We start from the raw sequence: 24,394 nt of genomic DNA, 5'->3' as shown, positions 1-24,394 counted from the left end.
TGCCATAAATTTGTCTCAATAGATAGTATATCAGCTACAGTTTCGATTTAAATGTCTGTCAGTCGCTGACTTAGTATGGCTGATTAACATGCCAGCATTCAGACTACAGCAGGAGGGTTTTTCCCTGCCTAAACACACTCTGTGATACAATGCCATTAGCGGGGGTGTCAACTTCAGCCATTAGCAGGCTCTTCCTAGGGGTCCATACTTTCCTCAGTGTCTAAGAAGCTAATAGCACTCACACTGCCAATATTATGGGGAGTATTAACCCTGGTATTCAATTTGGTTGTGCAATTATTTTCATGCACTAGTCATACATCCTACCCAGTATAATTCTCTCATTTTACACAGCTGCACTTTTTTTCTCTGCAGCTACAACCATATGTGTGTATGCATCACTTGCTGTTGTTCTATGGTGCCTTCAAGTGTGCACCAAAGACGTTGATTCAAGTTCCTAATGCACCAGTTGAGTTTAATAGTGCTGTAAAACAAAAACTCGTGCATCAGTTTATAACAGATATTGTAGTGAATGTGATGCAGATTGGAATTCAGAATAGAGAAAAAACACATTATAACCAAAGTAGAAGCCAGCATTCTTTACCAGTGGCTGCAGCATCTCATTAGCGTTCTCATTAATGTTCACCTCAGTGCGCCTCATTGTCCACAAGAGGTCAGACATTAACAGCAGAAGTCATAAATAGTGCATTAAATACCCTTTCCCTTCTGTGCCAAAAATACACACAGAGGCTACGAGTAAAGGCAAGGCTGTTTGCAGAGCTTTGTGATTTTTTTCAATGCATGCTTATTTAAAAGAACCTTTTGGGTTCATTTGGAAATGTCACTCATTATGTTGAGAAGCGACTGCAGGCCGATGATGACCACGTGGAGCTGTATATGTGATCAAGAAGTTGCTTTGTTATTTGATCATTTTGAATATTTTGTTCGCATTTGAGTTGAGAAATTCTCCTCGTGCATTTTTCTTCCATGCAGGAGCTTAACAAACCCTTGTCTACTTTATTGTTTTTATTTTTAAATTCAAAGTATACCGTGACCTGGCTGGCCCACTTGACTGGAAAGTGATTTGGCACGCCTTCTCCGTTGAAGGAGGCAGGTTCACATTGTCACTCTGTCCCGTGTCTCGGATTCAAACGCTTGGCCCGCACTGAGGCTGAAGCGCAACTCAACAGTTCCCACTGAACAATGGAAACCGAATCAGGAATTAACATGCAGCACTGTTCTGGAGGTTTAACGACAAAAGAAAAACTTCCAGGTCAACATCGGAGATACCTTGAGCTGTAGTCGCCTTTGTTTGTTGTCTATTTTTCGCACATCTTGGGTATTTTGGAGTGACAAGGTCTCCAAGGAGAGTACAGTCGGTGGATCGTTGGACTGACTTTCCAAGCAGGAATGGCCACTGTACGTCTCGAGTACGTTGCTCCGTGGTGGACATACTGGCTGCACAATTTCCCTCACTTTGATTTCCTCTTCGAACCGCTGGACAACACTTTCAAACCGGATGATACGAGCTATCAGCAGGTTGGTAACTGTACTTGTGCGTAAAAGCGCACGCAAACTATACAGAAACTCACTAGAAGCGTCAGAGCAGTGGTAGACCACTTGCCTCCGAAAACAATTTAGTCAGTATATTTAAGTGTTATTTTGAACACTCAGTAACATAAGTCCAAGCAAAAGTGGTGTTTTAAATAATAAAAGCTTCTTTTATTACTTTGTCTGTAATTGATGGATCACTGTAGCTCCCTATGTGGCTGCAAGTGTAAGGAAGTGAGAGTCAACAGTGCACTGCAGTTCTCACATGATGACACATGACCTGTATTAGCTGGACAATGAAATATTTCAACTTGTACACAACTCTGTACTGTATATGCTGTTATGCTTCTGTTTTTCTCAAGGTTAATATTTATTACTCTTAGACTCTCGGCTTCATTACCTAATTTATCACTTCTCTTGTATTCTTTACTCTCTTTTAAAGCAGACTCTAGCAGCCGTGCCAGGGAAAAAAACGTAAATAAGTAACACTTGATGCTCAATTTAACACTATAAACAACACATTCCCTGTAGGGGATGCTTATTTTATGCAGTGTTTACTGTCCTTTTCATGCGAGATTAATGTATGTGATTTGTTTAAGAACTTTTCTTTTTTTTTCCTTAAGTGAAAAATATTCACTTCAGCTAAGTATTTCAATCACCATAGAGTGCATTTATGGTCATTTGATTCCATATGAATGTCCCAAACTGCCATGATTACTGACACAGACTGGCCAGCATGACCAAAGTCATTATAGATCAAATGGGCTCTGTGATGAGAAAAAAAACGAATGCTCATAATCAGTGGTCACCATTAGCTTTCTATCTGCATCCATTACTCTATTGTGGATGCCTTTATGTAAGGATAATGGACTCATTCTGTTTGTCTGCCTCATTCTTTGTGATATCATGATAACATTTGCTCACAAAGAAGTTGTATTTATCTTCAAAGAGAATTTTGGAACATAAAAAGTCACATGATGTCAGTACAACATAGTTTGACAAGCGTACAATTAATTAAAACCCACTAACGAAGCTCATATGAGGTCATCAACTTCACATTATTTTATTTACTCTCACAAGATAAATCATTTTTGTACTTATTTGTTGCATCTTATAAAATACTGTTAGAAATCCTACAAGTATTCTAACTAACTCTACTAATTGTTAAATTAAATTTGTTTGCTATTTGAAGCTTTGAAAGACTTCTCATACCTTTTGGATTATCTTTCAAAATTAAACATGCCTGAGAATTCTCAAGAAACATGCACTGAGTTTGAAAGTGTGTAAGTGCATACCCAAGTGCCACCAGGTCATTTATGAATGTAGAAGCCATTACCAGTAACCTCAACCTGAGTCCTTCACTGTGCCACTCCTTCCAAGATCCATGAGGGTCATTGAATCCCAGCAGTGTCACAATGAGGAGTGGAGAGTGCTATACTGGCGTCACATGGAGACTGTTAGTGGTCTTTAGGGCAGGGAAACAACTCATGTTCTTTATTTGACGTGATGGGTTGTTGTCTTTTAATGGAAGAGCAAAGAGCATCACAGCTGCAGCCACATTTCCTAAAGCTTTTTGTTTGCTGCTTTAATTCAGTAGACAGGCATCTAAAGTCTTAAACCTGCATTTACAAGCATCATTTTGGGAATATAAAAAAATCAATGACCTGTAAAAAGTCAATGAATATTCTGTGATGGGTTTCAGTCTTTCACTTTTGTCCTCCCTCTCATGCATCCTTCGCCTTGTTATGGCATTATGGTAGCAAGAAATTGAAATAACTGCATGTCTAATCATAAAACAAAGGAGTGGGATTGTTATAGAGAGAGTGGAAGTAGCAGCATTGTGCACAAGATGGACCTGAACTAAATTTCAGAGACAGGAAATTTAAGCAGCATATACACTGGTATAAAGTGTACACACTACGCCTTGTGGCTCATCATCTGTGTCCCCAAAAAACAACTACTAGTAAATCCTGGGATTAAGGTTTTGGCTTGAGTGCAAGTTAAGGTAGGGCAGCTCTTCTGGCACGTTTCTGAAGTGACCTATTTTCATCTAAGAAGCAATTAACGTTGCATCACTCACTGAAACATCAGCTTCATTTTGTTTGTAGTTTGAAAGCTCTTTTGGACATGATTGGTGTAATTTGAGAACACATTTCATTTGTGTTTTCAAGCAATGTGTGCCAACCTGTAATTGATGTACCCAAAGTTAAACATGTGGTGATCTCATTTCCAAAGAGAATATTCTTACCCACCTGATAAGAGAAACTAAGCTCAAAACAAGGTCAGCACACCAGAAGTATAACGTTTGATATTTTAGGGATTTAGTGAAATACAAAAAATGAAAAGGTACATTTTTGCAGTGATTACTGTGCAGTTTCAAACCATCTGCAGACTACATAGTTATTTATTAAACATCCTTTTCAGTCCTTATTTTTGCCTTGAAGTGTTGTAAACCAGAGTCAGATCCCTTGTATGTGAACTGATTCTGATTCTGTTTCTAAAGCAAGGTGTACCAACCTACCAGTGGTATACTTTACTTTGAACATCTAATTTCTAAAAGGAATGTTCTTACCGTGAAACTAAGCTCAAAAACAAGATGAGCACACCAACGTTTGATATATGGAGGAGGACATTGTGAAATGCAAAGGATTGAAATTTAAATTCAGTCACAGTATCAATGTCATCCAAATGGAATAATTAGTCACACACGCTGTAGTCTGCTTAGTCAGCCAGACTCAGTCTGTCTGAACTTTCTGGCTTAAAAATTTAAGTAAAAATTATTTGCAAGTAAAATCAAGGCCATAGTTTTTCTCTTGTTTGTCTTTGAACTAACTAGGAGCTCAATGATTTATGTTGGAGTCCTGTAAAATTGAAAGTAAAAATCTACAGCAGGGCAGTCCCAGTTTATTTTTTGGTCTTAATACCAGAAATGATCAGCCATTTCCTCTAGCCATGTTTGTGCAGGAGCGTAAGTACTTCTTAAACGATCAGGGATTAGTTTTATGATGCTGCTATAAAGACAAACAAAATGATTTGTCTGCTGGCTTAAGATGGATACTGTAGCTGGAAAGAAAGCAACCAAAACAACATGATGGCTCAATAAAATGGTAGCGACTGTAAGAGTATCAGACAGGATTGAAAACAGGATGGGTGTAATGTAAAAAAATATGTTCCCCCAATTTAATCTGAAACAAATAAACAACTCAATTTTTGCCTGCCTTGGAGCATTCTGCCACTTCTGAGCTCCTTCACTTATGTTCTGATAAAAGTAACAGCTTCTCAGTGCATAAAAAAAAATGTTTGGACTGTGCGTATTTATCATCACAGTACAGAGTGTTTCCAGACTGTTTCAATACTGTATTTCCTACTTTTTTATCTATCAGTGTTTCTCTCTGTCCTTCGGGCTTTAAATGTTTTGTACACTCAGAAATCACAAGACTGCATGAAAGCTGTTGAGTCACATGACACTCGCCTCCTGCAGCCTTGGATCCTTTCTGTTTTCAACTCAGCTACAGTCACAGTCGTGCTTTGGTGAGAAAGAACTCCAGATTCTTCGGGGGTCTCTTTGCCTCAAGACGGCTGAGTGCTATCTGTCTTTCCCTTTGCCCTAGCAGTGATAATGCTAATCAATGGACAAGACTGGCACACATACGTATCTTTCCACATGAGTGTTGTTTGATCCCGGGCATTTTTTTCACTTCTTACAATATCAACCTTTTGATTGATGAGGTCACCCACTTTGACATCCTAAGACTGCTTATCACCTGTCTTCCTCATTTAAGATAATATCAGAGGATAATTTGGGAATTTCTTAAAATCAAACAATATCTTAATCTTGATGTTTTTCTGTCTTTTCTGTCTCCACTCTCCATTTTCAGTCTCTGATATTACTAGCAGGTGTTGGTGCAGTTGGTCTGAGTCTGAGCCTGCTGGTTCTGGCAGTATACCTAACCCTCCTGTGTTGCTGGCGCAGGGACATAGATGAAGACACCAAAAGGCCCAATAACTGCTGTGTCACCTGGGCTGCTATCATCACAGGCCTTGTCATATGGTGAGTTTAGATTTCTTTTTGTTCTACAAAACCCACAGGTACACATGAAAGAACCCTGCCCCTAACCCTGCTCAAGGGCATATATAGAGTGGAGGCCATTATTTGGCTTGTTATTTGAGAATTTGTTTTATCTATTCAAATTGCTTGACGTGACCAGCTTTATATTCCTCAGACAGAGCTTCATCCAGGCAAAAGTTTGTTGTTTTTATTATTCAAGGGTTCAAGGTTTGTTTTCTTACCCACCCAAATTGCAGGCAGATGTGTCAAAAGTATTCACATTCATTACTCAGGTAGAAGTATAGATACTAAGGTTTAAAAAGACTTCTGTAGAAGTTGAAGTATCAACTCAAGCATTTTACTCAAGTAAAATTGTAAAAGTACTGGTTTCAAAACTACTTCAAGTATAAAAGTAAAAGTAATGTAAGGGGGAAAAAATGCCATTAAGGACAAAAGCTTAGGCTGTGCCACAGGGGCCTATGGTGCACTACCCCACCTCCCCCAAAAATATTTGTTCTAATAGCCATAATGACTATAATGTTATATTAATATGTTAATGTTGAAATATTTGGGTAGCACCTGTTTCAGCCACATTTATGCCCATTGAAAATGAACACATTTTCGTACAATGCAAATACATTAAAGAACCATATATGTGTACTACTGAGCATTAACGTGTTTCATCGAGCGGAAGATATGATGACTCGTTGCCTATAAGCATTGTAATGGTGAAACAAGTCAAACTTCACAGACATGTTATCAATAGCCTTTATTGGAATGTCAATGTACATCCAAGCATCACCCACACACATTCAAGACCCGGAACAGCTGGTGTTGACCAAAAGGGTCTTACTATTGGTCAATAGGAGTAATGAGGCCATTTTTAAAATGTAAGAAGTAGAAAGTACAGGTAATTGCGTGAAAATGTATGGAGTAGAAGTAAAAAGTCGGCTGAAAAATAATTACTCCAGTAAAGTATAGATACCCAAAATTTCTACTTAAGTAAGGTAACAAAGTATTTGTACTTCGTTACTTGACACCTCTGATTGCAGGATATGTTGTAACATAACAAGAATGCATAAAAATTGGGTACTTGTGTTCTGGTTAAAAAGCAACAATGAAATTAAAAAAAATTATAACAATAGGGATTCTAACTATAGAGCATAGACTAAAGCATGGACAGCACAACGGCTCCCCATAGTGAAGCCAAAACTTGTAGGGCTTTCCCTGGTAACTGGCTGCAGTTTAGGTGATAAAGTCTGCCTCTTCCACAATAACAGATGTATTATGGGTCAAACTAGAGAGTTAAATACATGTCAAATATTTTTTTCTCAAACATACTGTAAAAAGAAAAAAAGGGAACTTAAAAACCATCTTCAGTTTAATTCAAAGTCAATATTTTGTGTTTATGTCATGTCAACTAATGGAAAGTTTTCCATCTTAAGCAAGTGATTAAATGTGAAGGAAGGATATGAGTGAAAAGGATATACCACATAATACAGTCATCTCAAATGTATTGGCTACTTAGGATGCCATAATTCAAAGTGTTTAAGCAGTCATAAAGCAGTCTTTAGTTGAGGAACAGTTATAGCTTGATTTGGAATCGGTACTTTAAACGAATGCTTTAGGTAGCAGGGTGGTGTGATGTTAACTGTGTGGCTCCACCAGTTCAATACATCAGCGCCCATTGAGTTGGTATTTTGTATGCACATCTTACAATGATAGGAGATGGAGGCCTTTTGCCCATATAAATGACTACAATGCCTAGAAAATATCTCACTATGTCCTGTTAAAGCTACCATAAGGGACTTTCATGCTTTGCTAATCTTGATGACTCTTATGGATAAAATGTTATGTCTAATTGTGTTTGCTGATCTTATCCTGTACATGTAGTATTAGTATTCTGTAACAAAAACCATCAGCCAGCTGTCTTTTAACTGACAAATATATCCATCACTGTGAAATGATGTGTTTTTACTGACCCAGGGGCAGCAGTAACAGGTGAAACAACCAAACAGATAAAGGCGACCTTTTCGCTGAAGATCGATTGCTTTTTAATGTTAAATAGAGGCATCAGTTTCAATTTCATTCTGTTTCATAACCAGCTGAAAACCTCCACAGTAGCTTTGAAAAAAAAAAAAAAGTTCTGAGTGCAAAATAAGCACAACAGAATAAATTCATCAGAAATATTATTAAGAGTCGAGTAGCTCCAATTTCACATGCCTAGAATTTACAGTGGAATCTTCAAAACAAATAGCTTTCAAAATATTTTGGCTTCCTCAGTACATATCAATGTTAAGAGTTTTGTAGTACAAATAGTGCTTATGAGTAGCTCTCTTACCTACTTGTAACTCATTTAAAGGTGACATATCACGCTTTTTTCATCAATATATATTGGTCTAAGAGGTCCCCAAAACATGTCTTTAAAGTTTATGCTCAAAAAAACACTTTGAAATCAGATTTTGGCATGCCTGAAAATCCCTCTTCTTCAGTCCTCATCAGAACACTCTGTTTTCCCTCTGACCACGCCCCCTCCGGAAGTGGATGTGCCTCGGCTGTCCAGCACTTTGATCTAATGTTTACATGTTGGCTGAATTTACACGTCTGCTCAGAGATCGCGTTACTTCAACCCTCTGAATCTGATCCAGAATCTGATCCTGACGGAGAGGCGCCTGTAGCAGGACTTTTCTGAAGGATTGGTCACAGATTTAGTGTTTCTTGTTGTTTTATATGTCAGTATGTCGACGTGTGTCTTGGTACACAGCTACGAACATGTAGCTATGTGGCTATGCTAACTAGCGCTAGCACTTATCCATGATAATAAAATCATCCACTAGATCTTCAAATCTGCAGACGTGGGGAGTAAAACCGACCTCTGCCAGAAAGGCAGCAGGACCTTTTATGAAGGATTGGTCACAGATTTAGTGTTTCTTCTTGTTTTATTTGTCAGTATGTCGACGTGTGTCTTGGTACACAGCTACAGCTACAGCTACAGCTATGAACATGTAGCTATGTGGCTATGCTAATTAGCGCTAGCAGTTATCCATGACAAATAAAAATCATCCACTAGATCTTCAAATCTGCAGACGTGGGGAGTAAAACCGACCTCTGCCAGAAAGGCAGCGGGACCTTTTCTGAAGGATTGGTCACAGATTCTGTGTTTCTTGTTGTTTTATTTGTCAGTATGTAGATGTGTGTCTTGCTACACAGCTACAGCTACGACATGTAGCTATGTAGCTATGCTAACTAGCGCTAGCACTTATCCATGATAAATAAAAATCATCCACTAGATCTTCAAATCTGCAGACGTGGGGAGTAAAACCGACCTTTGTGTTTATTAAGACAGCCTACAACTAGCATGCCTCGCTCCTAAGCTCCTTGTTAGCACACATTTGTGCAGGTAATGAAAAACGGGGGAGGGATTCAGTATTATTTTATACAGTCTATGGGCTGAACAAGCTCCGAGCTCTGACTCCGTGACAGACCGGATATTGTTGTTACGTAACAAAAACACGGAAGTCTGAAACAGCTCGTTTCACACACATTTACAGAAAGGTGTAGAAATCAAAACAGGGGCAGAACGGATTTTTTTCATTCTCGGGGGGTTTGTAGACATGCCAGGGAAACATATTTCAGGTAAAGAACCATTAAAAAGTCAATGTTGCATGATATGTCACCTTTAACAATACAAAGAGGGCTAGTTAAGCTGCTGTGTTTCTGACAGGGCCTCATCAGCTGACGCCTTGGTGGTCGTACTCCTAAACCCCTCAGCTGACTGCTGAGCTGACTACGCCCACCAAAACTTTGACAACAGAGTGTTCTGCTTCCTCCACTTTAATGCTCTCGAACCATTCAGCCTTTGAAAATTATACTCTTGTAATGTACAGTCTTGTATTTTGTTCCATTCTGTGCCAACGTTTCTTAATGTCCCATGTTTATCCCATAAATATCTCTGTTCCACTGCCAGTCCATGCAAGCGCAAACTGTCAGGGGGCTTCCATAAGACTTCCAGAGCAACAACAGGACGTAAATTGTGCTTTTATGTATGATTTAATATACTTTTAGAAAAAAATCTCATCAGAAATGAAAATGAGTAAATTAGCTTCCAAAAAGATTTCATTGAATTCCCCAGCAGATTTGCTTAAACTTGTGACAGTGGTGGGTTTTAATTTCGTTAGCTCTCTCTGTCCATGTTGAACCTCTGCTGGAGCACACAAGGCCTGTTGAATGTTAAGTGACTGGGCATGACACTGTTTAGCAAAGGAGCTCTGTTATCTATAGACACTGCTCAGTGGCCTCATCTCTCTGTAGCATGCTCTAATGGATGTTAATATATTTGGCTCAAAAATAAACTCCAGCATAAGGCATCCATTTAAATAATCTATTCATTACAGTACGCTAGCATGAGATTAAAAACACAGTTTGTATTACATAACACACTTTAATCCACAATCAATAACAGTATTTTGTCTTTGATTTGAGACTTTGAGTATTACCTGTCAAATACCCAATATAAACCTGTTGAATACTTGTTTCTGATTGGTCAGATAAATAACTCATTGGGAAGGAGTCCAGTACGTTTCACCACTGCTCCTGACACTGTGGCAAAAACTTAAGTCTCTTTTCGCACTATAACTTGGGAAACATTATGGCACCTTAAGTTTCCATCTCAGGCTGGTCTTGAGAGTCCAAAAATAGTGACAATTACCTTCAGTGGAAATGGATATGTTCAGTCTCATGTGAATTCTAACAAAAAAAACAGACTAACATTGATTGAAATGTTAAATTGAATGTTAATTTGTCCAGAGCAACGCCAACACAACCAGATCACACACATCACATCAAATCAATCTGTAGCAAAGATTTATCTCTTATTTTTCTTCTGCATGTTGACACTGAGGCAAGAATTGAATTTCTATTAGTGTCATATTGGTAAACACCATGGCAAAAACATTAGTTTCCACTCACATATTTGATTGGCAGGCTAAACAACATGATGTTTTTTATTATTGGATCCTGTCCAGCAATCTAGGCAACAGTAGCAGAGCTGATGAGAGTATTTCTAAGTAGCTGATGTATACAAATAAACTTAGACCATGAATGGTAGTGATTATAGCAACAGTGTTAAAGTTGTGACTTTTGCCTTGTGTATTATTTAAAGCCTGTGAACTGCAAAGCTGCAAGAAGGTGTGCTGAGGACAGAAATGTCAACATAAAAATACCATGTCTAACTTAACCATCAATGGAAATGTGTAGCTTAATGTGAATATTAACAAACAAGCATGCTAATTTTTGACCATGACTTGACTATGAATTGAAATGTTCAGTGTAATGTTAAAACAACGCGCAATAATCCATTGCCATGCATTACTGACCGTGTAATCAGAGGGACTATTTTTTAAAGTTGTGTACATAGATCATTTTAGAACCTCTAAAATCTCATTTTAATCAATATGTGGAGCCATTTTTTATTTTACATATTTAGATCATTGGATAACTAGCTAATAATGTATAGTGAGCTGGTGGTAATGCCAAATAGAATCCCCTCAGGGTGGACAAGACCTTTTTGTCAAACTCTGTTAGAATTCTATTAGGCATAAACACCGACTAACTATACATTATCCCTTACATACCTATTCTAACATCTCGACTCACAAATTCTAGAATAGCATTTGTAGCCATTCCTACTGTTAAAATTTTATTTTCATATGTTTTGAAAAAATCAATATGAAATGTAAGAGTGAATAAATCTGTAAAATTTGGATAGGTAATCCAGTAGCCTGCTAAAGGTCAATAATAAACACCAGGACACAAAATGGATATTTAGATGAATGGGGAAATGTATCATTTAAAGTTATTGACAACCAAACTAAAGTGAGTGTTTGGGTAAGCTATAAGAAAAATAAAAAAATAAATCTGTTGCCGGGCCATCATGAAAAGCAGAGAGAAGAGTTTGTCTTTAAGTCTTAATGACTGCGTCAGCCAATCATGGTACAAATATTTGGGACTGTGTGTGTTTTGTAACTTTGATAAAATGTTAAAGTAACATACACACAGAAACACACAGAGATGCATATCATCAAAAGTCGTATAAACTGGTGCTCAATTGAACATAATTTAGCTTTTGTATAATGTTGGATCATGGGATTTCCATTGGAAAAATGGGACAATTAATTTAATTTGAGAAAGGATTATACTTTTTTTTTATTGTGATTCACTTTTCCTATAGCTTGAAATTCAACATGATACTCGATGAGAGTTGTGTTTTAGTTGCATGGCAGAACTTAAAAAGAGAGAGGATTAACGAGCTGCAGCACCTCTCTGGGTGATTATTTCAGAGCCCAGGAGGATGAATGGGGTACCTTAAGGTTAAAGATAGAAAACAAATCTAATATTCCAAAAAGCCTTCCTGCCAGCGTCACTCTCTGTTAACTCTCATACAGTTTATTATAGCAGCAGTGCCCAGGTCTCTGCAGAATCAAGGCATTTATCTGTTATTACTTGTTCATTCAGCTCGGCCATTTATTCAGCTCATAACATGATCTGAATACTGAGGTATAATTGGCCAAGCATTACACAGCCTTTGTGAAGTGATCCATCCTTGGAGGAACAAGGACGCTAAATATGCTGGAGTCCTGTCGTGCATTGTGTTGTTTTTTAACACCCCTGGCTGCTTGCAGACAGCTTTTCCACAGCCCCAGAAAAACACTAATGCTTCCCTGGAGGCTAAACTGCCCCACAATGTCCTGTGTCATTACTGCTTCATTACTGTGTCATTACTGGGTCTTTATTATCACTGACACGTCACTAGGTTGGTCTCAGGGTTAATATAGAGCTCATTATCCATGCCGCTGCATATCAACTGGAACATTACTGTCCTGAAGAGCAAAGAGCCATATTGTTAGTTTTCTTTAACCAGACATTTTTACAACCACATCCGTGCAGTTTGGGCTGTAAGGATTATAGTAATTCTATCTTTATTAGCTCAGGCAGGTTTTGTGCAGACAATGCCCTGAGTGCCCCTAATCATAACCAGAGGGAATGGGTTTAATGGAAGAGACAGGCAACAGGTTTCATTATACTCACAAGGTTAAAGTGACAGGGTTCTGGCAGACATAAAAAATGAAACACATTAACACACATCAGCATTTTCAGTGGCATATGACACTTCCTGACAGGATGTAACAGAAAATGAAATAAGACTACACATCCTGTCCTCTCACAAAACTAACTACTACCTTTGTGTCACTGCCAAATATGGTTGTGTCAACTCTGAGTTTTGGGAAATTTGTGCATGTTTTTTGTGGTTTTGCAGCACAGATGGTGTTAAAAGTCCCCAACATATGAGTCATTGTGAGTGTAAACAAGGACTTAGCACCCTTTTTTTAGGTTTTAGTGCATATATGGTACCACAGAAACAATGATCCTGAACTCACTTCCTGATGTGGGAGATCCTCTGAAATTGCACATACACACTGTGGAAAGTGTTACTAACCTTAGTGTACAGTGACCACACTACAAGTATATGCATCATGACTCATTTCACTGTATGCTCTTAAGAGTAGGAGTTAACTGAATCTGGGGGTTGGGACACCAATCTATTAATTACAGAGGCTCATGATCTAGAAAGGTACAAAATATGGTTCCATATGTGCCAATATGTTCCTCTGATTTCTTTTTTTATGGTTTCAGGCACGAGTAATATAAGATTCAAAGTTACTGATGAAAAAAGAAGAGGTTTTATATGTTAAACTAACAATCTGTTTGTGAGAGAAAAGGGTAAACACAACAGATGGAAGAATAAGAGGAGCAGTGAGGGATCTTAGAGGAGGAAATATGACAATTGTGAAAACTTTGTCTTTCAGAAATCTGCTCCTCTTATACAAGCCCATATGGCAGCTAGGATGAAGAGATGAGTAGAAAAGGATATTTTAAGAGGGCCAAATATAAAACGATTTCTCTGAGAAATAATTATGGTGTTGCCAGGCAAATATGAAACAGCCTTGAACATCTCAGTGTATAATGATTTTTCAAAGGATGTCATCAAAATACAAAAATCAAAATGCATGTGGACGATAAAACTAATCAAACGTGCGACAAATAGTGGTTGTCTACTATGCTTGGTAGCTAGCCACAAAGGCAAGGAACGTTTATTTATAAAGCACCATTCATACAAAGAGCAATTCAATGTGCTTTACAAAACAAAAACCAGAACAGTAACAATCAATAAAGTCATACAGCAAACACCCTAAAACATTTAAATTGTATATGCGGCCAGTTATGTTTGATCAACTCTCTCTCTCTCTCTCTCTCTCTCTCTCTCTCTCTCTCTCTCTCTCTCTCTCTCTCTCTCTCTCTCTCTCTCTCTGTACTTATGTAACTTATCGTACATAGAAACAGTGTTGGGTCTTACTATTTATTTAAACTAGGAGGGATTATTATAAATAATATACCATGTCAGAAAATAACCAATTTAAAATATGACATTAAACAAACATAAGCATTAAAACACAACATATTTTAAAATCTAAGATCAAGAAGGGGGTGAAATAAGCAGCTAAAAAGAGGAATGTTTTTTTTTTGTTTTGTCTGTTGGGTCTGTTTTTTAATTGGGCAGGAAAGTACAATTCGTGTAGTTTGTAGCTCCTGATGCAGTAGCCCACACTTAACCACTTAAAGCACAGAAAGAGAAATGTTGTCCAGCTTGTTTGGCAGTGACATGACAACAGATTCAGAAAGTTCAAGTAGAGTTGGAAAGATTTATTTTGCATCCATAGCATTCTGTCAACATGCTAATTGAGGGTCAGCGTTACCAGTAAAATTGACTTCTTTCTGACTACTTTTTGAAGTGGGATTGTTTTTGGTAACTTTCATAGTAAGTGTATTTCCAACTGGGGATCCTGGTCTGCTCAGCTCCTTTATTGAGAAACTGGCTGGAGAACCAGCACAGCAGATGGCTATGAACCGCTTTGGACATAGTCAATTTTACCACGTAATTTAGCTTATTATAACAAAGTCTGTCCCAAGTACTCATCTCATTTTACATTAAAATATATTTAGATTTTTTTTTTGCGCTTTATTTTGCTGTCAAAAGCCACTTTGTTAAACACTAATCACAAATGCAACACATACGTGTTCCTCCACCCACAAGCAAGCCTATGTTTTACAGCCCCCCCCCCCCCACCCCCTTAAAAATCAAACAAACTATCCCTTTAACCTGACTTTGAAAGTCCAACAGAAGGATCCCTTAAACTTCCTTTTAGCCCAAAATACCTTTGTCTCTTAACACACAAAACACTAGTGGATTTTCTTTTTTTTTTTGTGCGCTCTACATCAGTTTAGTTGCAGAATTTCAAAGTTGCATATACAACTGAGCTGTCTCTGAACTACAGCAACCACACTAGTTTACAAATGTGACTAAGTGGCTCTGAATTCCACCCCCTTGATAAATGGTAATGATTGCCCTGACCTTAATCAGGTAAGACAGAAATCTGTCCTCAAAGGGGAGGAACATAAGGTTGCACATTTTTTCTGGTTCCCAGGCTATTGAAGGTGCAGTGTGTGGTATTTAGATGTAGAAGAAGCCGCCATGTTTCTTCTGTAGCAAAGAATCAACAAACTAAACATAATGCATGTTCTTGTATTAAGTGAGTGCTGGGAGATGAAGTAGAGAGTAGTTGTTGTGCACAATATAATTTGTATTGATAGACATTTTTGATAGTAAAAACTTGACAAATGGAGGATCATACTTCACAGGAGCTTCTTGTCCTGGCAGGCTGTCATGGCTTCACCTAAAGGGAGGGAGCCTTTAAAGCTGGGGTTGGTAATCAGATTTAGATACACTTTTTGTTATACTGGTTAAAATGATCTTTATGTCCTGATGGCAATCAATACATAATATGTTCTTAAAAAAGAGCTAAAAAAAAGCTGCTATCTACAGCCAGAGTAAACCTGGGAAACCACCAACCAATCACCGTTTTTTGGGACCCAAAATTTTTAAACCATTCAAATCCCTTCCTGCTGTTCTGCCCGCCTCCTGCCCGTACATTTCCCCGGCGTGCACTCCGAGTCCCCGTCCCCTCCCTCTGCTTCCCCTGACTCCACTGACTGCCCCTCTCGCTCCACCTCGGGCCTGTCCCCTCTGACCCGATGAGGTGCTTTGTTCAGGACTGTAGTCCGGATCAGAGTCTAAAAAGCTCTCACCACGGGGGCTCTGACAAGCAGAAGAATGAATGACATTTAGTAAGTCCTACAGAAATGTAGAAGTACTGTAGCGTCTGTCCGGACGCTGTAGGGATGACGAGCCGATTCGTGAACACGTTGAGTTTTAATAACCGGTCACTGTCGGCCGTGATCACGCCAACCAACAAAACAACATCAATGTTTGAATGAATGAAGAACTTCTCTTGTCTCTCCTCTCTCCCGCTCACACACACTATACACCTCTCCTGATGCCTTCACTAACTGTCAACACTGTAGGAATTAAGAACATCTAAACTGAACACGTTTAACAAACAGTAGAGCTGTTACAGTATTATATGTTATAACTTTTCTCCTGATATTGTGTCACCAGTACAACTGGATAATGCTAGCATGACAGTTGTGAGTACTAACAGCAGCCATGTTTGTTTGTGTTTTTAACTTTCACTATGATAATGTTTTGGTGAGGACCGGTTTTCAATCAGTCACCATCATGTGGTCGCAAGTCAGCGGCGCTCGTGCATGAGGGAGTCCTGAGGAAATGCTACATTCAAATTCATGCTAGTTTCCGAGACTGCCAACCCCAGATTTAAGACATTAACACATTTAAAAGGACGAAATTAATTTAAAATCAAACATTGAAAAAAACTTAATGTATGTTGAACCAAAGATGTTTTCATTCATGACTTAATGTTTTATCACAAAGTTTCTCTGTTGCCAGAAGCAAGTTCAGTCTATGAGTGTAAAATGATAAGTATTCAAGAATAGGAGACAGATTATAAAAACAACATGAAGCCCTTGGTGCAGTACATATTTCCCTTTCAGCCTCAATGTTTTCAACTCGATGGGAAATAATGAATAATATTCCTATGTCCTACTTGTCCTCTAATAACATCATGCAGCCCACAATCAAGAAGTACCATCATTAAACAAACACTGCTTTATATTTATTAATTTCTCCTTTTTTCACAGTTCGGCCGTAGGAGTGGGTTTCTATGGAAACAGCGAGACCAATGATGGGGTTTACCAGCTGACCTACTCTCTCTACAATGCCAATCACACATTGGGTGGCATCAACAATCTGGTGAGGGAGAAGTGCCAAGCTCAATATACAATCATATCAGCTTCATTATCATTAGATGTGGTCTGAGAAATTGATTTTATTGATATCAGTTATCATTTTCAAGTCAAATGAGTGTAAATTGTCCAGGCAGTGAATGTGTTATTTTGTAAGAGATATGAAATGTTGTTAGTTTTATATAACTCCTCGCCCATGACTCTTACATTGTGGCTTCTATCCAGATTCGAAATTTGGTTTCAGCCATAATGGCACAAAGCATGTTCTTGTTCTCGCTTACTCTTCTTGGAAACAGTGAATTACAGCGAGTAGACACCCAAACCCCCACCTCTATTAATGGGGGGTGTGCATCTGTCTCAAAGCAGCACATCCCTGCAGGGGGTCTGTATCCTCTTTTTGTCACAGTGAAGGAATCGAGGTGACTGCTGCCTGAGGATTTGTAAATAGGGATTCTTTTCTATACAACTCCTGACCTGCATTCAGAGAAGTTATTTGGGAGGCTTATAAGAGGGGGGGTGGGGGGATCACAGAGGGGAAGGAGAGCAAGGAAAGTCAGAACAAGGCCCTGCAAGAAGCAATGATCACAATGAGGAAGTAGAGGATTAGCTCCCATCTGCAGTGCATTAATGGATGTTAAGCCTCTCCTCTTTCCATCACACGCAGTCTCACTATCTACGCTGCATATGTGTGCATTTCAGTGTGTGCACATGTCCATGTTAGCATCACACATCCACTTTAGGGGGCCTCTTATGTACACATATTGTATTAATGTGTGGACCAAAAGAGATATGTGTGCACTTGACAAATGCAAACTGAGTGCTCATTATGGGTAATATAGAGATAGAAAGGGTTTACATCCATAATCCCTTTGTAGCACACACATTGATGTTTATGATACAACAATTTAGGCCATGAAGGATAAAGGGATGCTTATGAAATATACACTAAATACCTGCTGTTATCTGTCCTAATGTATGTCCTGATATCAGTTAGTAATGCGTTTCATTCTTGTTCAAAGTAAGGCAGGTGTTTATTAAAGTACATGGTAATTTCAAAGATCTATTTTTCTGCTTACGTTGCTTCTAATGTAGTGGCAAGATATCTCTCAATGTAGTGCAATAAAGTTCAGCAATGACACACCCTACATCTGCCAATACAACCGTAAAGTTGAATCAGCACCCCTTTAAAGCAGTTCCAACATAAAACTGAAAGTATAACCTTACTATTTACTTGAAGGCAGCTGTATTGGACTGCATTAGTTTTAGTTTGGTGTAGCAAATAACCTGGGAGAGGAGGTAGACTTTGTAATACAGCAGCTTCTTTGTGCAACAGAAGGCTAAAGGAATTCAACTATGATGATCTCACATCCCTCTGTCTGACTTTCTGCTGCAGCATCCTGGTATCGATTAGATCCCGTAGCACGATATACTATGGCTGCATGAGAAACTTAGATGTTCCCCTGGGAAGGAAATGCTTTCTCACTTGCAAAATCATAGCTGGGTGTAATGTACTCTGCTCCACTCCACTTACAGAGCTGATGACTTGGCCAGTTGTTCTGAAGAGCCAAAGATGCCTTAGTCCATTTTTAAGTCCGGTTATTGTGAGAGTAATTGTCCACTGATCTTTATTGGTTTACCAAATCCTTTCTTGGCTCTTCATGCATGTTTCTACAAAATATGGTTAGAAAGTCATCACTTTATTAGTTTGCCTTACCTTAATGCCTTAAGCACATTTTCTTGGCTGTATTTCACATACTTAGTTGATTTCAGATTTGGCCAGTAGTAAAAAGGCTCAAAAACAAGAAAATTCCTTCCACTTCACAAGGCTGCTGTGAGGTTAGCAATTTTCACAAGCAAATGTTTGCCTCCATTTACACCTTGTTAAGACTCCCGTCATCATAAAATACACTCCTCTGCACTCTATAAGGGATCATTATGCATCAAAGAGGAAAAGTTTGGACACACAGGGCCTGATCTACTAAAGGTTTGCGTGTATAAAAACATGTGCAAACTTGATAGCGCGTGCAAAGCTGACGTACTAACCGGGAGCACTCGCAAATCATTTAGCGTGTTTGCATTCATGAATATGCAGAATACATGTAGATCATCAGAACGCGCAAAATACTGGGAGGAGATGCAAATGTAATCATTTAGCACACGTAATGTCATCTATCAAACCTGAAGCAGATAGTGCGCGCTGTATTTGCGTCTATATTTAGCACGTTTGAAAAGCAGGCTGGCAAACTGGCACAGCGTTATGCACACATGGCTGCGGTCACTGTAACGCTCATAACATTGCTTTACAACATGCCCGCAAAAGCTGGGCTTACAAGCATTGCTATATGTTTAATAATAATAATAATAATTATAATAATAATAATAAAACAACACAAATTCAAAGAAGTTCAGCACCACGGATAGTGACTGCATCATTCTGACACCCACTTTAACTTTTTCATATAATGAGAGCACATGAGGTCACTGTATCAACAGCTATAAAGTTTAGTAAAATTGGCACAGCAGCCCACATGTCGACATACAAACAAAAAAACAATATGAAGTTGATCTGTCATTCTCAATAGATAACATGACATGTCCACTCAGTCTATTCTGTCCCATTGTGCTCATCAAAGGGTTTTTAGTTAGTTTTAACGTGAATGAGCGCTCACTGAGCTGCACCAGGCAGCTCTGCATAACTCCTCATCTCGTGCTTGCAGTAGTGTGTTGGGGTGAATTGACTCAAACATGTTCCCAGTTCCATTTAAGCTGGTGAATCTTTGGGAAAGTTGCTGGATGATGATATCAGGCATTAAAAACGTTGACCCGAAAGTTGCTCCCTGGGACAGTGAGGCGACTGTCTTCATCCAAGTGACGCCTAACTTTTCTAGAGCAAGAGTGGCAGACTAAGTCTCATCAAATCGCTCTCTAAACTCCATCAAAACACTGATTGCGTTTTGGAGTAGAGTAGATGCATTTATTTCATTGGCAGATCTTCTGTTTTTTCTCACATCATTCACCTTTTCACAGATGGCCTCCCATATCGCGTTTCTAACGCTGAGATGTCTCTGCTGGAGTTCACTGATGTGTTTATTTCCCTCCTCCACAAAGATCTTCAACTCCATGGCTTCAAAATTCATTTATCGCTTATGACCACTCTGCTCTATCAAACTCTCCATGGTGACAGCCGATAGCACACGCAAAATCCTCGTAAAATAGGGCAGTCCACACCACTTTTGCACTCGTTATCATTTGTGCACGCAGTCTTAGTAGATCACCCGCAACACGCCCAGAAATACATGCGAAAAATTATTATTTGCACACGCAAATTAGCGCTCGTTATTTGGGATCTTAGTAGATCAGGCCCACAGACTCTGAGGTGCATTACCAGTAAGTGTTTGAGCACCTATTGCATATTTGTAAACTTTCTTTGGGACTTACCAAGCGGCAACCTCCACGGCAAGAATTGAAGCCAATGCGGAAGTGTTAAAAACTACAGTTTCTTGAGTGTACGCTATGGCTGGTACCAGAAACCACATACACACCCATTCAAAAAGCCGATCTTTACAGCAGAAATAAACATGTTTACTGCCTGGTACTAAAAACGAGTGTAATCTGGATAGCTCATTACTCGATAGGCACACACTGTACGGGGGGTGAATTGTTTCATAACGCTGCAATTTCGAAGATATTAAGATAACGAGTTTTCCATTATGAGAGGCACATTTGACTTAATTGACAGAAGGGGGTACTGTAGCTGTTGGCAAGGAGGCTGAAAGACCGCCTATTTACCTCACACTAGCTCGACTGCAGTTAGGTTGTGTTCTGCATATCCAATATGGCTCCCGCCGACGATTGGCTTGAAAACAGTGCTTCAGAAACAGATAGGTGATGTCACGGATGCCACGTCCATTATTTACACAGTCTTTGGGACTTACCCAGAATTCATTGTGATTTTAATGATGTGGAAAAAATATAAATGTTCAGACTTCCACTTAATGTCAACAGATGTTGTATATTAGTAGTCAATGAAGTTCAAACAAAAACTTAGCGTGAACAAAGCAAACATGGACATGAAGGGAAAACTGCAAATAAATGCGTCTATTACTAAGTGGAAACATCACACAACATTACGAAACATCACTTTTGAGGTAATTTATAGCCTGTTTGTTGATTTTCTTTTAGATGTTTTGAATTAGATATTCAAATATGATTAAGAGCAATGTTTTCTTTGTTAGTTATTTAGAAACATTGCACAATGTACAGAGGCTGCAGTCCTTGTCACAGTGGTTGCGGGTTCAACTCCTGGCCTTAACCCTTTGCTGCATGTCTTCCTCTGCTCTCTACTCTCCACATTTCCTGTCTCACTTCAGCTGCCATATCTAATACAGACAAAATACACCCTAAAAAATAACTTAAAAATATAAAAATGCTACAATCTAAGCAAACAAACACACTACAGGCATTCTTTTCTCTTATTGTCCATTTTATTCCCAGACAGCAAGTGATGTCATGATAGTGTGCCCCATTCAGGGGTGTTTCTCTAGCCCTTTTATAGGACTTACAGACTCATGCACTGCACACCAGACATCACTTAAGTCTGTGAGGCTTCAGCGCTTCAGTGGTGAAATTGGGATTGGGCCAGTGAAAAGGACCATTCTGCTCTCTGCAAATGAAGCTGGCTGATAGTTTGGGCATTCTTTAATTCAGTCTCATTTCCAGTGTGTGGCTTTCTATATGAAGAGCTCTTCCTGGTCTCAACGGATGAAAAAACATTGTGATTGCACTACATCTCATTGTGTGCTTCTGCTTCCAATAGTAATCTATAACTTGTCCTTTAGAAAGTGAGAGCCATCTTGTAATTTTTACAACAAAATGATTGCTACTTCCTGCTCCTGAGCCCCTTGTATTTCTTTCTTCAGTGTCCTATTCCTTGGTGTATTACCTTGCTTGAAATTAAACTGCTGTGATCATGTATATTGTGTTATTATCACAGTTATTCTCAGATATATTAAAGCACTCAAAGCATTAAACAGAAGAGTTCAGTTGAATGTGAATTGGCACTTGGAGTTCTGCAGCGTGAGCCTCAGTTTCATTTAACAGGCGCGTCCAATATGGAGAAGGCTCCTTGTGACCTGCTTTCAGTAAAAGTGAGCTTTAATCCATTTTAAGGGAAGACGGGACGGTCCAGATTAGGGAAAATGTGGATCACCCAGAGCAGCGAGCTGACGGATCCCATTTCTCACACTCAGGCGTACAGGCTTGCAGATAAGATTCAGGGTGTTGTGGCAGGAGCTGTGAGAGATGATGAACATAGAGGTGGGGAGTGAGAGCAGTTTACTGGCAATCACATACATTATCAAGCCCCCCTGGGAGAGCTGGAGTGGAGGATGGGTCTGTATCATCTACACACAGATACTCTTTCTTGGACCTTGCTTACAAGCCATCAGAAGCATCCACTCAGTTGAATGTAATCAAGAGTGTTTGAAATGTTCTAATGTCAAGGAGACCGAGATGTGGAGCTTTTATAGCGTGGGAATGAACAGTCTTACTCACATTACTTGAAGGTGTTTAAGAAGTCATGGGTGTAATGGAGAAAATATGCAAGATAAAGAAACTAAAACTGCTGCAAACTGCTTCAGATTAGAAAAAAAGAAAGCCTCATCTATTCAGAATTAGCAGAGCCTCCTACTCAGTTTAAAGTACATATAAAGTTATAGCAAAGTCATTTTGGTGTGGGTGGTGTGTGAGTGTGTATGTGTGTGTGTCCTTGTAAAAGCTAGGGACCACTTGCAAAATTTGATGTGGAGGTCCCTTATTGCAAGTTTACTCTTCCTAAATGTACTACTTTTTGGACAGAAGTTTTTTTTCTACAGTTTTATAAAACTGTAGCGTCTCCAATCTTAAAGTAACACTGCCAATTTGTATTCTGGCTGACAGCAGTATAAAAAGATTTGTACTATTCTCATATCTGTCTGTTTAAGATGGGGGCCATGTTTAGCTTACTTTACAGTTTTCTGATGCTCATATTGAGATTTTTGGTAAATTAGCAGGCATGTGGTAAGTATCACTGTCTGGAATGATTGTATGCTTGTTCTTGAAAGCTATTATCTTTTTATGCATGATAGCTTTGCAGCAGGAACAGGAGAGGCAGTTTGCTAATGTTGCTAACTTCGCTAAAGTTAGCTACAGTTCTTGCTATACTCAGGGCTCTTAAGTTTTGAACTCAGTTCAGAGTGAGATTTTGGCAGCGGGTTGTATCCTCTCATTATAAGCTATATTATTTAAGTTCTGTATATAGGCTGTATTTTGTTCCTTTACCTTAACAGTTTTGACTTCCCTCTCTCTTACACTCTACCTAGCTTTCTTTATTTTTGTGAAAAAGTAGTAATTTTGTTCAGTAAATAGCGTACAAAATCAATTGATGAGAAGACTTACTGCACAGTTTTGATACGGGGCTCCTGCGTCTTCCAATCTGCGTCGATCAGTCTGCAACTGCGCATGTGCATCCTTTTCTTTGGAATGTAACGTTGCGTTGTCTTACCCGGATACAGTGATGCTATTTTTTGATTAGCTGGTGCGTGGAAAGCTCCTTCTGAACTCTATGGGAAACCCACTTGATTCCTACCTGTTCCACAGTTTAAAGAAAATCGGCGCAACTTGGTGAGCTTTGTTTTAAAGTGTGGATTTCACATCTAATACAGTTTGTTTTAGATAAGTGGGTTGAGCTGTTAAGCCTATACAACTCATTTAAATGTGTTTATGGAAAAGGAACACTTTCCCCCTGTCAACATCAGGCTCATATTGACCTGTTTCTAGCTTTATTGATGCTTTTGAAAGTGCAGCCGTTTACTGCATCGCATTGTTTTCTTTCAAACAGAAAAGTAAAATGTATTTACTCCACTCCACTATGCCTCCACCCACTCTGTTCTCACTATCAAAGACCCTTGTGATAACAGGTCTCCCCGGTATTGTTATCAGTATTCCACTCTAACATTGTTTACCTGAATGAAACACACGGTTGAGGAGAAAAGTTAATCTTTTCTTGGGGGACTGCTCCTTTGGTTCTTTCACCTCTCTCTATATTTTCAATCTTCTTTTTATGAATATCTGCCTTTATGAATTTATTTATGTTCCTGTTTCTTTCTGACCCTGTTTTCCGACACACTCTTCATCCTCCCTCCTCTATTCTGTTATCTGTGATATTCTTATTCTCTTATCTTAATTTTATTATTTAGGTCGCTGGATCCGTGGGTGATGTGGAAACCGGACTTAAACAACACCTGGAACGGCTGGATGAAATCTTTGCTACAAGGTCTGACTACCTGCAGTCTCTGCGCTTCATGCGGCTAATGATCAATAACGTCATCCGCGAGCTGACTGCTCTGCCGGATATCAACAAAGCCAATGTTGACTTGGCAGCCATTGCTGACAAAACAGCCTTCATTGAGTACTATAGGTAGGTGGCACCTTCTTTACTTCCCTTAGGTGATTGACATTAATTTATTTTGTGTGTGTGTGCTT

General features: G+C 39.0%; 1 protein-coding gene and 1 long non-coding RNA gene across 2 annotated transcripts in view; one reads left to right on the top strand and one right to left on the bottom strand.

The window, feature by feature from the left end:
- Window positions 1-678: 678 nt before the first annotated feature.
- The window catches only part of ttyh2l (tweety homolog 2, like), a 42,923-nt gene continuing 19,207 nt past the window's right edge, over window positions 679-24,394 (top strand). The window contains exons 1-4 of the mRNA XM_034711886.1: window positions 679-1,536; window positions 5,427-5,599; window positions 16,769-16,880; window positions 24,109-24,329. Of these exons, the coding sequence (XP_034567777.1) occupies window positions 1,408-1,536; window positions 5,427-5,599; window positions 16,769-16,880; window positions 24,109-24,329 (635 nt within the window). The 5' untranslated portion in view covers window positions 679-1,407. The remainder of the gene's footprint in view (window positions 1,537-5,426; window positions 5,600-16,768; window positions 16,881-24,108; window positions 24,330-24,394) is intronic.
- LOC117832659 lies at window positions 21,336-23,594 on the bottom strand. The gene is made up of 2 exons (XR_004635224.1): window positions 23,309-23,594; window positions 21,336-22,165 (listed from the first exon to the last, which is right to left on the bottom strand). It is a non-coding gene; the product is annotated as an uncharacterized LOC117832659 (long non-coding RNA).

The sequence above is a fragment of the Notolabrus celidotus genome, chromosome 20 (genome assembly GCF_009762535.1).
Source record: "Notolabrus celidotus isolate fNotCel1 chromosome 20, fNotCel1.pri, whole genome shotgun sequence".
NCBI classification, from domain to species: Eukaryota; Metazoa; Chordata; class Actinopteri; order Labriformes; family Labridae; genus Notolabrus; species Notolabrus celidotus.
This window is presented reverse-complemented; position numbering and strand designations above follow the sequence as displayed.